Genomic DNA, 15,307 nt, shown 5'->3' with positions numbered 1-15,307 from the left:
ATGAAGGGATACAGGGAGAAAGCAGGAGATTGGGGCTGAGAGGTAAAATGGATCAGGCATGATGAAATGATGGAACAGACTCAATGGACCAAATGGCCTAATTCTGCTCCTATCTCTTATTGTCTAACATGACAATTTACAATGACCAATTAACCCACTAACCCATACATCTTTGGACTGTGGGAGGAAACCGGAAAGCCCGATGGGAAACTACATGGTCACAGGGAACACCTACAAACTCCTTACAGATGGCGCTGGATTTGAACTCCAAACTCTGATGCCCCAAGCTTTAACAGCGTAAAGCTTACTGCTACGCTACCGTGGAACTATTGCAAATATCTAAACAGCCAATCATGTGGCAGCAACTCAATGCATAAAAGCATGCAGACATGGTCAAGAGGTTCAGTTGTTGTTCAGACTAAACATCACAATCGGGAACAAATGTGATCTAACTGACTTTGACCGTGTAATAACTGTTGGTGCCAGATGGGGTGGTTTGAGTATCTCAGAAACTGCTGATCTCCTGGGATTTTTATGCACAGCAGTCTCTAGAGTTAAAACATAGAAACATAGAAAACCTACAGCACAATGCAGGCCCTTCAGCCCACAATGCTGTGCTGAACTTGCACTTACATTAGAAATTACCTAGTGTTACCCATAGCCTTCTATTTTTCTAAACTCCATGTACTTGTCCAGGAGCCTCTTAAAAGATCCTGTTCTATTCACCTTCACCACAGTCATAGGCAGCCCATTCCACGCACTCACCACTCTACAAACAAAACCTACCCCTGACATCCCCTCTGTACCTACTTCCAAGCACCTTAAAACTGTGCCATCTCATGTTAGCCATCTCAGCCCTGGGAAAAAGCCTCTGACTAGCCACACGATCGAAGCCTCTCATCATCTTATACATCTCTGTCAAGTCAGCTCTCATCCTCTGTCACTCCAAAGAGAAAAGGCCAAGTTCACTAAACTTATTCTCATAAGGCATGCTCCCCAATCCAGGCAACATCCTTGTAAATCTCCTCTACACCCTTTCTATAGTTTCCACATCTTTCCTGTACTGAGCTGAGCACAGTACTCCAAGTGGGGTCTGACCAGGGTCCTATACACTCTTGGTTCTTGAACTCAATCTTACGGTTGATGAAGGCCAATGCACCATATGCCTTCTTAACCACAGAGTCAACCTGTGCAGCAGCTTTGAGTGTCCTATGGACATGGACCCCAAGATCCCTCTGAAACTCCACATTGCCAGGTGTCTTACCATTAATACTATATTCTGCCATCATATTTGACCAAAATGAACCACCTCACACTTATCTGGGTTGAACTCCATCTGCCACTTCTCAGCCCAGTCTTGTGTCCTATCAATGTCCCGCTGTAACCTCTAACAGCCCTCCACACTATCCACAACCCCCCTAACCCCCAAGTTTACAGAGAATGGTGCAAAAAACAAAAAAAAAAATCCAGTTGGCAGCAGTTCTGTGGGTAAAAAAATGGCTTGTTAATGAGAGAGGTCGGAGAAGACTGACAGGAAAGCAACAGTATAGAAGAGCATCTTAGAATGCACGACAGAGCAAACCTTGAAGTGGATGAGCAACAGTAGCAGAAGACCATATATCCCACCGCTGCCTCTAAGGAGTTTGTATGTTCTCCCTGTGACCACATGGGTTTCCTCTACGTGCTCCGGTTTCCTCCCACAGTCCGAAGGCTTACTGATTGGTAGGTTATTTGGTCATTGTAAATTGTCCCGTGATTAGACTAGGATTAAACTGGGGGATTGTGGATGGTGCAGCTTGAAGGGCTGGAAGGACCAATTTCATGCTGTATCTCAATAAATAAAGACACAAACTTGCACTCAGTGGCCACCTTAATAGGTACAGGGTGTACCTAATAAAGTGGCCTCTGAGTGTATATAAAAATATTGGTTAAGAGTTTCACCACAAAATGGGGGAGGAATTCAACAGGTCGGGCAGTAAACCATTGACATTTTGGATCGAGATCCATTCTTGATGAAGGGTCTCGGTCGGAAACGTCAACTGTTTATTCCTCTCCATAGATGCAGCGTGACCTGTGAATTCCTCCACCATTTCACACACAATGTTATTTTGGACTTGCAGCATCCACAGAATCTCTTGTGTTCATGGTAAGAGTTTCCATAAATATATAAAAAGGAAGAGAGTAGGTGATGGCAGACATTCTTCCTGAAAGGATGAGAATTTCTGATGGGGAAATAGAAACATGGCATAAATTCTAAATATTAATTGCGGATTTGAGTTCAATTTCAATAATCAAGGGAAACTTGAATAGGTATCAGGCAGGAGGAATATGGAGGGCTATTATCCAGGTGCAGGTCAATAGGATTAGGAAAATTAATAGTTTGGCATGGACTAGATGGGCCAAATGGCCTGTTTCTGTGCTGTACTGTTCCATGTCTAAGACACTAATAATAAATGACCAAAGAGCTGTAGGACAGTAGGTGAAGGATTAAATACCACAACTTTCTCATGACCTGATTTCAAGTCTTAATTCACAGTCAATAGTGTGTTATGCCAAACTATCCTGCCCCTCCTTCCAACCCAATGCCTTTCCTTTACACTCTCTGAGCCCACCTGACCATTAATAGTTGCTGGAGTGTCTCCAAATGATGAAAGCCATCTGTGAACAATTAACACTAATTGACCTAAATTGCAAAGATACCATTATCATTGCTTATTTATTAGCCAAGAACGGTTATTTGTGTCAAGAACTACTTTGATGTCCAATCTTTAGGGTGTCTTGAAAGGCCTCATCCAACCCACTTATTGTATCCCAGAACTTGTTGCTTGCTCTCAATCCTGCCTTTCAATGCTATTCTTGCATTAACTTGCTTTCCTCCTTATCTTGCTTGGTTGACAATTCGGTCGCTGTCCCTAAAGGTGTAAAACTTTTGGTATTTTTTAGGAAAAGCTAGTATTTTGTCCAGAGGCTAGTGTTTTGTTTTAGAGGCTCCATAATCCCTATCAGATCTGCAGCCTCCACTATCAACATCTATAGGACAACTGCCAATCACCTTTAACCCTGAACCAACTTTTGCTGGGTACCAAGGCTCACCTAAGATTTTGTGAATGATACAAGGGTGTATCATTCCAAGGGTGAGAGCAACTGAACTACATTGTAAGTTTCTATCAGGTCTCCTCTCAGCCTCAGATGTTCCATTGAAAACAACCCAAATTTGCCTTGCCTCTTCTTACAACTCATACCCTCCCTAATCCAGGCAGAATCCTGGCAAACCTTTTCTGAACTCTTTCCAAAGCCTCCTTGTCCTTCCAGTGAAGGGCAAGCAGAATTCAATGTTCAAAGTAAATTTTATTATTAAAGTACATAAATGTCACCATATACAATCCTGAGATACATTTTCTTGAGGGCATACTCAACTATTGAATATAACCAATACCAGATCAATGAAAGATTGCATCCTTTTGGGCATTCAACCGGAGTGTAGAAGACAACAAACTGTGCAAATAAAAAAGAAGAAATATTAATAATAAATAAATAAACAATAAATATTGAGAATGTCACATGAAGAGTCCTTGAAAGTGAGTCCATTGGTTGTGAGAGCATTTCAATGATGGGGCAAGTGAAGTTGAGTGAAGTTAACCTCTTTGGTTCAAGAGCCTGATGACTGAGGGGTAATAACTGTTCCTGAACCTGGTGGGTACTGCACACTTTACTCCAAATGTGGCCAAACCAAAGTTTTATCTTCCACTGTTGTAGGATTCTAGGATTTCAAACAGTAGGTTACCAATATTTATTTTACTTTTTTGAAGTGCTTCCTGGTGTTAAGATGCTCTCCCTGGGGGTTGCAGATGAATCTAATGAGGATTTAGGGAGATTGTGTTGGTGCTATCGAATCACAGATCTGAGGTGAAGTTTATTGTGGTTTGTTGAAAGCCAAAACTTTGTGGGACAGATTCTGAAATTAAGAAAGGAAACATTTTGTAAACGTTAATATGTTAGTATGGAATTAAACCTTTATTGTGGGTTGAGCTGTTTTGAAACATAAAGGGGTAGATATTTCAAAGTCGATTAAAGTTCAAAGTTTATTATCATAGTGCATAGATGTCACCATGTACAAACCTGAGATTTGTTTTCTTGTGGACATCCTCAGTAAATCCAAGAAGAAGAATAGAATCAATGAAACACTACACCCATGCGGATGGAGAAACAATCAATGTGCAATAGACAACAAACTGTTTGCATTTGCACAGTTTGCTGTTTTCTGCACTCTGACCGCCCTGTTGGGCAGTCTTTCATCGATCCTGTTATGGTTATTACTCTATAGGTTTATTGAGTATGACCTCAAGAAAATTAATCTCAGGATGGTATATGGTGACGTAACTGTACTTTGATAAAAATATTTACTTTGAACTTTGAAGCTGTGCACAAGAAAAAAAGAAATAATAATAATAAATAAATAATCAATAAATTTCAAGAACATGAGATAAAGAGTCCTTGAACGTGAGTCCATAAATTGTGGGAACAAGCCAGTGATGAGGCAAGTGAAGTTTAGTGAAGTTATCTGCACTGGTTCAAGGACCTGATGGCTAAGAGGAGGTAACTGGTGAGGGTGCTGAGGCTCCTGTACCTTCTTCTTAGTGGCAGCAGCAGGAAGAGAGCACGGCCTGGGTGGCGGATGCTGCTTTCCTGCGATAGCGCTCCTGTTGTTGTCTTTCATCATGAAAGCTGTTCAGGCATTAGGAATTCAGAATTAGAATCAGGTTCGTTATCACTGACATGTGTTGCTGTTTTAAAGCAGTAGTTACAGTACAAAACTTTAAAAATTGCTATAAGTTACAAAAATAACTAAATAGAATCAGACAACACACACAAAGTGCTGGTGGAACACAGCAGGCCAGGCAGCATCTATAGGGAGAAGCACTGTCGACGTTTCGGGCCGAGACCCTTCATCCTTGACGAAGGGTCTCGGCCCAAAACGTCGACAGTGCTTCTCCTTATAGATGCTGCCTGGCCTGCTGCGTTCCACCAGCATTTTGTGTGTGTTGTTTGAATTTCCAGCATCTGCAGATTTCCTCGTGTTTGCTAAATAGAATCAGAATCAGGTTTAATATTACTGGCGTATGTCGTGAAATTTGTTCTGAAATAGTGCTAAATGCAAATAGTGAGTGTTCATGGGTTCATTGTCCGTTCAGAAATCAGACAGAGGGGATGAAGCTGTTCCTGAATCACTGATTGTGTGCCTTCAGTCTCCTGTACCTCCTCCCTGATTGTAGTAATGAGAAGAGGGCATGTCCTAGATGGTGTGGATCCTTAATGATGAGTGCTGCCTTCTTGAGGCACCGCCTCTTGAAAATATCCTTCCTGGTTATGGATATATTTAGTGATAGAGTGTGGAGTTGTCCCTTCCAGTCCTTTGGGCCAGGCTGTACCAGCAATCCTCAAACTTTGATTTTACCCTAGCCGAATTATGGGCAAATTAACAATGACTTAGTAACCTACTCCATGCATCTTTAAACTGTGGAAGGAAACGGGAACACCCAAGGAAAGCCCATGCATTCCATGGGCCGGATTTCTAGAGACTCTTTACAGAATGGCGCTGGAATTAAACTCTGCACTGAGCTGTAATGGCATTGCACCAGCTGCCACGGTGCCATGGTGGGGAATGATATGCCAATGATGGAACTAGCTGAGTATACAACCCTCTGCAGCCTCTTTCAAACCTGTGTATTGGGGCTTCCCTATGAGGCAGTGATGGAACCAGGCAGAACGCTCTCCGTTGTACATCTGTAGAAGTTAGTAAAGCTCTCTGGTGGCGTACCGAATCTCCTCAATTTGGTCACGGTTCTACTTTCTCCTGACACAGGGTTCCATTGAAGATCATTGTTTGATGGAACTAAATTTTGGGAAGAGGGATAAACTGTGCAGCCACAGCCCTCCTCCTTCTGCCTGTCACGTGGCCTCACCTAGATCCACCTCTCACCTGTCAGCTCTTTCTCTACCCCTTCCCCTCACCTCTTTGCATCGGCCATCTCCCTAAATCCAGTTCAACTTGAAATGTCAACCATCCCTTTCCCTCCTCCAAAGCTGATCCTGCATTCCTCCGGTGGTTTGTCATATTTTTGCTTGCTTTCTTTCTCAGTTCTGAGGAAGCATCTTCAACCTGAAACGTTAACTGTTCCTTTTTCCACGGATGCTGTCTGACCTGCTAACTTTTCCCAGCATTATCTGTTGCATATCGCATTGTCAAAGCCCATATGGTTCACTAATGCTCCTTAAGGAAAGACGCCCTGACATCCTTGTCTACCTGGCTTACATGTGGCTCCAGACCATCCAATATGGTTGGGACACTCGCCCAGGGACAATCAAGGATGGATGATAAATGCCGGTGTCGGCAGTGATGTATCCAAACAAAACTACTCCTGCTCTGATTTGCTTGTGTGGCCTTCAGGACATTTACTTTATAACTAGATTTTATTTCAAAGGAGACGACAGATGTGGCGATAAAAGGAAAAACTTTGAGCCTATACTTAAAAGGTGAAACTTGTGCAAGACATTGAAAATGCTTTATCTCAGCTGTTGGTAGATGCCTGAACATTCAGTAAGGTACTCATGGATGATTATTAAAAAAAGAGATAAATATTAGCTTTATTTCTCACATGTACATTGATACATCAAAACAGACAGTAAAATGCATAGCTTGCTTCGATTCAAATCAGCGAGGAATATACTGGGCAGCCCGCAAGTGTCACTATTCTTCCAGCATGCCCACAATTCACTAACCCTAACTGTATGTCTTCGAATGTGGGAGAAAGCCAGAGCCCCTGGAGGAAACTCACGTGGTCACGGGGAAAACGTACAAACTCCTTACAGACAGTGGCAGGAATCAAACCTCCATCACCATGCTTGCTGTGTTCAGTTTCTCGGCCGGAATCGAATCAGATTTCAGCAAGTGAAGCAGCATTTAATTACAGGTTGACTCATAATTTGGCACGCCTAATTAACATGTCAATGCTGGAGCAGACAGAACTGGGAAGAAGCCATGAAGCTGGGAAAAAGAACTAGAAAGAGAAGTTGCCAAGATTCGAGTGACGTTGTGGGGAGAGACTGAGCAGGTTGGAATTATTTTTCATAAACATGAGAACTTCTGCAGATGCTGGAAATCCAAAACAACACACACATAAGTGCTGGAGGAACTCAGCAGGTCAGGCAGCATCTATGGAAATGAATAAACATTCGATGTTTTGGGCCAAAACCCTTCTTCAGGACTTATTGCAGAAGAGGAGAATGAGGGGTGATCTTACAGAGGCGTACAAAATCCTGAGGGGTATAGATAGGGTGAATACACAGAAACTTATTTTCCAGGGTTGGGGGATCAAGAACTGGAGCGCATAGGTATAAGATTTTTTGCATTTGCACAATTTGGTGTCTTCTGCGCTCTGGTTAAATGTCCTAGTTGGGTGGTCTTCCACTGATTCTGTTATAGTTATTAATCTATAGATCTGTTAAATATTCTCGCAAGAAAATTACTCTCAGCTTTGTATATGCTGATATATATGTACTTTGATCAAATTTACTTTGAACTTGAAAAGATTAGAGGTGAAAGATTTAATCGAAATCTGAGGGGCAACCTTTTTTCATGCAGGGGGTGGTTTGCATCTGGATCGATCTGCAGAGGGATGTGGTAGAGGCAGGTACCACATTCAGAAGGTATTTGGACACTACATGACCCCTTAGTTAAAGATAGTGGTCCATGTCATAAAACAAGGGCAGGAACCCCTGGTTAAGGGGGTTATGGTCCAAACACAAGCAAATGGGACCTAGCTTAGATGGAAATCTTGTTTAGCGTGGATTGATTTGGTTCAAGGACCCGTTTCCATGTTGTTATAATACAATGGGTGGCGTGGTAATTAGCAGTCAGTGCATTGCTTCACAGTGAATGGTCACTGACTGGGGTTCAATTTCCACCATTGTCCTCCAGCCCTTTACCTTTCCTACCCACCTGGCTTCACCTATCACCTGACAGCTATCCTCCTTCCCCTTCCCCTACCTATGTGGGTTTCCCCCGGGTGATCCAGTTTCCGCTTACGTTCCAAAAGTCGTATGGTTAGGGTTAGTGAGGAGTGGGCATGCTGTGTTGCTGCCAGAAGCACGGCGACACTCCCCCAGCACAATCTCGAGCCGTCTTGGTCATTGACGCCAAGCGGCGCATTTCACTGTATGTTTCGATGTACGTGTGACATATAAGGCTAATCTTTTAGAGTCTGTGAAGAGAAAGTCAGAGATAATCTTTCAGACCTCCACAGACACTGCCTCGTCTGCTGTCTACTTCCATCACTTCATGTTTTCTTACAAATTCTCATCATCTTCAGTATTTTGGTTTTAAAATAAAAGCTGACAACACAGTAGATTAAAACTCCAATAATGCAGTGGATTTAGGGACAGTGGTTCTGGTTTTTGGATTTTCAGGGGTTTTGGAAGTTATCGCAATATTAACAGCCCGACACACATATAACTCACCTTTCTCGATGTTGTACAGTGTTATAATGTTAAACACGAGAAAGCCTGTAAACGCTGGAAATCCAAAGCAACACCAACAAAATGCAGGAAGAATGCAGCAGGTCAGGCAGCATCTATGGATATGAATAAACAGTCAGTGTTTTCAGCCGAGAACCTTCTTCAGGACTGAAAAAGAAGGGGGACGACGCTAGATTAAAAAGAGGAGGCTATGGACTGACATGTCAGAACATTATTAGAATAAATTTCCCTGTGAACCCAGTAAATTTTAAAGGAACAAAATCCTGGTCAGATTAAAGAGCATGTGGGAACCATTACCCCGGTAAGGGGCAGCAAGTATCGCTTAGTGTGCTGGGTCCTTTTACCAAAGTAACTGACCATACACCTCCCTACACTGTGTGTCATCTGCCACTTTGCCCATTCTCTTATTCAAAGTCCTCCTGTAGACTTCCAATACAGAGGTGAAATTGATTTAATTCACCCTAAAATGAAATTAGATGTCCACTGACAATTCTTCCACCTCTGCTTTCAGGAGATGCAGATAACCAGCTGAAAGAGAAGGCCCTGAGTGCGAACTCAGCCTCCTTCACTCTCGAGGAGCTGCTGCCAAATACTGAATACGTCATCACCATTCAACCCATACACCCGGGCAACAGAACACTGCCGTCTTCCATCAGTGGCAGGACATGTAAGTACCTCTGAGGGGTAGCCACCACGACCTGGGGGATGCTCAGTAAACATCGGATATGCTCTCAGAGACTCCAACACAGGGAGACTTTGTACTCCTTAAGGCAATTCAAGGGCTGGCTTGTTAATTAAAATGAAATAGACACTCTTTTTTTGTGCTTTCAGTGGCTCTGAAACCGGTACAAACACTGACCGTTCAAAATGTGACTCCTCAGAGTGCGGAGATCAGGTGGCGAGGCGTGAGAGGAGCCACGGGTTACCTACTGAAGTGGGGACCGTCTGCAGGTGAGAACGTCCGACCAGGCATCTGAAGAGATTGGGTTGCGAGGCCATAGTGATTATCTGGTAAAACCCGCATTAATCAAATGCACAGCTCTACCGGGGGTGTTCAACCATTCATGCAATTAGCTCTCAGTTTGGAATCTCTCCTGGCAAAACATTATTGCAGGTCGTATAACAGCAGATAAATGTCTGCTCCACTTTGCTTGACGTTTCTCATTCTGTCTCTATTCAGGAAGAGATGTTTTGACAGTCACCCTCAATCCTTCCACCGAATTTTACCAAATTCAAGGTCTGCTGCCGAATACTGATTACACAGTAACATTAGCTGCGCTATATGGAAGAACAGAAGGACCTTCTGCCAGTACGAGAATGAAAACAGGTACCAGTTGCACCTGAAAGTTAAGACTGCATCAGCTGCAAACACAACAGCTGATATTTGTGTGTTCCAGGTGTTTCCAACTCTGACTGGCCATCTCCACATCAACATCCTTTGCTATTACACATTTCCTTGCAGTTTCCTCCCTCCCAGCCAGTCAGAAAGCAAAGTGGCTTTCCATTAGCAAGAGAAAATCTGCAGATGCTGGGAATCCAAGCAACACAGAAAAAATGCTGGAGGAAATCAGCAGGTCAGGCAGCATCTATGGGGAGAAAAAAAGCAGTCCTGCTGAAGGGTCTCAGCCCGAAACATCGACTGTACTTTTTCCCAGAGATGCTGCCTGGCTTGCCGAGTTCTGCCAGCATTTTATTTTGTGACTTTTCAGTAGTCAAGGATTTTTGACAGTCAAAAATTATTTCTTTCCATCTCAGAATCATATTTATTAAAACTGAAATATGTCATGAAATTTGTTGTTTTGTGACAGCAGTGTTGTGTAATACATAATAAATAATTACTTTAAGGGAGGAAGAAAGGGAAATGGGGGTGAAAGGGGTTGAGAGAGAGAGAGAGAGGGTGTAGTTGAGAGAGAGAGAGAGAGAGAGAGAGGTGCATGAGAGAGCAAGGGAGAGAGATGGAGACAAGAGAGAGGAACAGCAAGGTAGTGTTCATGAGCCATTCAGAAATCTGATGGCAGAAAGGAAGAAGCTGCTCCTAAATCATTGAGTGTGGGTCATCTGGCTCCTGTACCTCCTCCCTCTAAATCAGGGGTGTCAAACTCATTTTAGGTCACGGGCCGGATTGAGCAAAATGCAGCTTCATGCGGGCCGGATCAGTCGGACGCGTGCGAACGCAGCTTTCATTGCCTCTGTTTTTTCAGCCTGCTCTCATGTGTCTCAGTCTCTGCTATAACTACAAAGTGTTTCACTTTACAAATTCCATTTCTTATGAAGAAGACTGCCGAATAAACACTAAAAACCCTGAAAACCTGGTACCTGAATAAACTCAGCATTAGCCATATCATACGCCATAGGCGCTTCGATTACTGGGGCCAGCTTTAATAGTAATTAGATATTATCTCGCGGGCCAAAGATAATTCTACCGCGGGCCGGATTTGGCCTGCGGGCCTTGAGTTTGACATATATGCTCTAAATAGTAACGAGAGGAGGGCATGTCCCAGATTGTGAGGGTCCTTCTTGAGGCACCATCTGTTGAAGTTGACCTTGAAGGTGGGGAGGGTTGTGCTCATGATGGAGTCTACAGCCTTCTGCAGCCTCTGGTGATCCAGTGCATTGGAGCTTCCATACCAGGCAGTGATGCCACCAGTCCAAGTGCTTTCCATCGCACTTCACTTTTGTGACGGTGAACGAGGAACCAGTTGTTTTACTTTGTTTGAAGATGCATTTGTTTTGTCAATGCCTCTATGATTTTTCACCCCGGCTGCTGATAAACTTGAGGATGAGTATTCAGTTTCTGTAAGCTCCTGACTGATCCAGGATGGCTGGTCACTCCGCTAAACACTTTCTCACATCATACCGAGGCCCAGGATCTGGGTCACAACTAGGAAGTAATGGGTGGTCTTTAAATACTTCAGTTTAGATACGTTCCTGTCTGGGAAAAGGATTGCAAGATTAAAGCCAGGACTCCCTGGAGGGGCAAGTGGAGAGGTAAATAGAATTTTTTTTAAAAATGAAGGCCTGGCAGAGTTTACAATTCTCTGAAGTTTTTCCTGATTCTGTGCGTTGGTACCCCCATACTAGTCGGTGATGCTTCCAGTCAGAATGTTTTCTGTACATCTGTAGAAATCACTGTGTGAGTATCTTCCCCCAGACTATGGAGTGATTGAAGTTAGCCCACAACCACAGCCTTCTCAGGGGCAATGAGAACGCGGCACGGTAGTGTAGTGGTTAGCACAACGCTTTACAGTACCAGCGACCAGGGTTCAATATCCGCCATCACCTGTAAGGAGTTTGTACGTTCTCCCCGCGATTGCGTGGGTTTCCTCCGGGTGCTCCAGTTTCCTCCCACAGTCCAAAGAGGTACGGGCTGGTAGGTTAGTTGGTCATTGTAAATTGTCCCGTGACTAGGCCAGGATGAAATCAGGGGATCGCTTGGCGATGCTGCTCAGAGGGCCGGGAGGGCCATTCCACAGTGTGTGTCAATAAAAAAAATAACACTAGACTTGACTGCAACTCCCAGACCCCGTCCAAAACAAAACACACAATTCATCAACATCAAAGTGTCTCTTGACCTCCGGGGCAATTCATTTCCTTTCAAAGTAACCACAGGAGCTTTGTACTTCCAGTGCACATGAATCTTTATTTAGAGGTACCTGTAGCTGTGCTGCCAAAACAACATTAGTTTGGAACATAATAAAATATAATAAACTGCAGATTAAAGACCAGGAAATGCAAAAGCCTCTTTTTCTTTGGCCTTGGTATTCAATCCAAGAGGAAACAATCGGAGAGACACTGACAATGACTGGGCAACTTACCCTCCAATGAGAGGAAAGCTAATGGGTCAAGGCAATGACTGGGCAGCTTACCCTCCAATGAGAGGAAAGCTAATGGCCAAAGCAATGACTGGGCAACTTACCCTCCAATGAGAGGAAAGCTAATGGGTCAAAGCAATGACTGGGCAGCTTACCCTCCAATGAGAGGAAAGCTAATGGGTCAAGGCAATGACTGGGCAACTTACCCTCCAATGAGAGGAAAGCTAATGGGTCAAGGCAATGACTGGGCAGATTACCCACTGATGAGAGAAAGGCTAGTGGAACAAGGAGGCCTTTGGAGAACTGCAGGATGAAGATGATGAACTCAAGAGATGCTGGAACTTTTATTCAACATCACTTGTACTTTCTTTGTATCTGCTGCACTACATTCTGTATTCCGTTTTCTTTTTTCTACCTCAGTGTTCTTTTGTAAGGAATGATGAGTCTGGATGGCACACAAAGCAACCCGTTTCCATTGTGATACACACAAAATACTGGAGAGACACAGCAACTATGGGAAAGAGTAAACAGTTAATGTTTCGGTCCAAGACCCTTCATCAGGACTGGAAAGGAAGAGGAGAAGTCAGAATAATAAAGTGGGGGTTGGGGGGGAGGAAGAAGTACAAGATGGTAGGTGGTAGGTGAAACCTGAAGGGGGAAGGGGGAAGTAAAGAGCTGGGAAGTTGATTGGTGGAAGAGAAACAGGGCTGGAGAACGGGGAATCTGATAGGAGATGACAAAAGAGCACGGAAGAAAGGGAAGGAGGAGGAGCACAGAAGTGAGGTGATGGGCAGGTAGGGAGATAACGTAAGAGAGAGAAACAGGGATGGTGAATGGGGGTGGGCAACCACCTCTGTACATGTGACATTAATAAACTATTTCCAATTCCAATTTTGAGAGATTGCCTTAAGGTTGGAACATAGAACAGTACAGCACAGAAAGTGGCCCCACAATGTTGTGCTCGGCTAATAAGATTTGTATTCAAACCGGCTAAACTCATCCTTTCTTCCTACACAGGGTCCACATCCTTCCATTTCATGTGCCTATTTACATACAGTGGACTCTTGTTAATTGGGCCATCAGTTAATCGAGTCAGCCACTTATTTGGGACAGCTTTTAAAGAACAAAAACTTACTGAGAAAATAACTGTGGTTCCCAACATTTGTTTGGGGCATTCTGCTTAATTGGGACAGGAGACTGGGAGACTGTTGCAGGACAGGAGACTGCTGCAGAACAGTTTCTAACTAGTGTTAGTCGTGTGCACATGTGTAGCCGTTAGACACTACACAATGCTTAAAGGGAACAGTTCTTAAATAGCGCCAGTTGTGTCTATTTGTGTTATGGTATTTATTCAGGGTGATGGACGCCAATTAACAAAGCAGTCATTTTTCATAATTTTTTATTTGACTTTAAAAAATTTAAGACCCTTGCTAAATGCCATGAAAAGATTTGACACTTGCCAAAAAAATTACCATAGATGTCTGTTCCTTTACAGTCAATCAAAAGAATATAATAGCATACCTAGATAAATTCCTCCGTTGAGAACTATTAGGAACTAATACACAGTTTTATAGTACCGAAGAGGTATTGGTAGTGTTCTAATTTGTTCTGCATTTCATTTAAGTAGATAATTTGTTACTTGGTTAAACAATTGTTTTTTCTTTTTTTATATATCATTTTAACTATTTCCATGAACCATCGGTTCATTGGGGCTGCTACGTACTTGGGCCAAATTGAACTGGTCCTGATGTGTCCCAGTTAACTGGAATCCACTGAATATTTAGAGATGCAGAGCAGAACAGGCCCTTCCAGCTCAATAGGTTACACTGCCCAGCAACTCGCCTATTTAACACTAGCCTGATCACAGTACACATTACAATGGCCAATTACATGACTAACCAGGTCACCTTTGGATTGTGGAGCACCTGGAGGAGACCTCTCGAACATCTCTATCAAATCGAAGAGTCTCTTAAAGAGCTCTATCTTATTTGCTTCCACCACCACCCTTGGCAGTTCATTCCAGGCACCCACCACCAAAAATCTTGCCCTACGTATCTCCTTTGAATTTACCCTCTCTCACCCTAAATTCATATCCTCTGGTATTAGACACTTGATTTTGAACCTGGTTGTCTATTCTGTCTCTGCATCACATATTCTAATAAAGCTCCATCAGGTCTCCTCTCAGACTTTGCAGCTCCAAAGAAAACAACCCCCGGTTTGTCCACCCTCTAGTCACCATTTTGGTAAACCTCTTACACACCATCTCTAAAGCCGTCACATCCTTCATGTAATGGGGTGACCAGAATACTCAAAGTTCCAAAAGGTTCTAAGTTCAAAGTAAATTTATTATCAAAATATGCATGTCACCATATACAACCCTAAGATTAATTTTCTTGCGGGTATACTCAATAAATCTATAGAATAACAACTACAACAGAATCAATGAACAACCGCACCAACTTTGGCACTCAACCAGAGTGCAAAAGACAACAAACTGTGCAATGTAAAAAGAAATAAATGAGGCAAAGTTAGCAGAGCTGGGACTTTACTCTTTGGAGCGTAGAAGGATGTGAGGGGACTTGATAGAAGTCTACAAGATTATGAGAGGCATAGATAGGGTGGATAGCCAGTACCTGTTTCCCAGATTAGGGGAGATATCAGGGGTAAGTTTTTTTACACAGAGGGTTGTGGGTGCCTGGAATGACTTGCCAGGGATGGTGGTGGAGGCTAAAACATTAGGGGTATTTAAGAGCCTCTTGGACAGGCACATGGATGAAAGAAAAATAGAGGGTTATGGGGTAGTGTGGGTTTAGTACTTTTTTTAATGGAATATATGGGTCGGCACAACATTGAGGGCTGAAGGGCCTGTACTGTGCTGTAGTATTCTAGTGTTCTAGTATAATAATAAATAAATACATAATAAGCATTGAGAACATGAGATGAAGAGTCCTTGAAAGTAA

General features: G+C 43.2%; 1 protein-coding gene across 1 annotated transcript in view; it reads left to right on the top strand.

The window, feature by feature from the left end:
* The window catches only part of col7a1 (collagen, type VII, alpha 1), a 325,194-nt gene that overhangs the window by 70,590 nt on the left and 239,297 nt on the right, over positions 1–15,307 (top strand). Inside the window, exons 10-12 of the mRNA XM_073072948.1 lie at positions 9,047–9,202; positions 9,367–9,486; positions 9,716–9,862. Coding sequence (XP_072929049.1) covers positions 9,047–9,202; positions 9,367–9,486; positions 9,716–9,862 — 423 coding nt within the window. The remainder of the gene's footprint in view (positions 1–9,046; positions 9,203–9,366; positions 9,487–9,715; positions 9,863–15,307) is intronic.

Source organism: Hemitrygon akajei, chromosome 19 (genome assembly GCF_048418815.1).
Source record: "Hemitrygon akajei chromosome 19, sHemAka1.3, whole genome shotgun sequence".
NCBI lineage: Eukaryota > Metazoa > Chordata > Chondrichthyes > Myliobatiformes > Dasyatidae > Hemitrygon > Hemitrygon akajei.
This window is presented reverse-complemented; position numbering and strand designations above follow the sequence as displayed.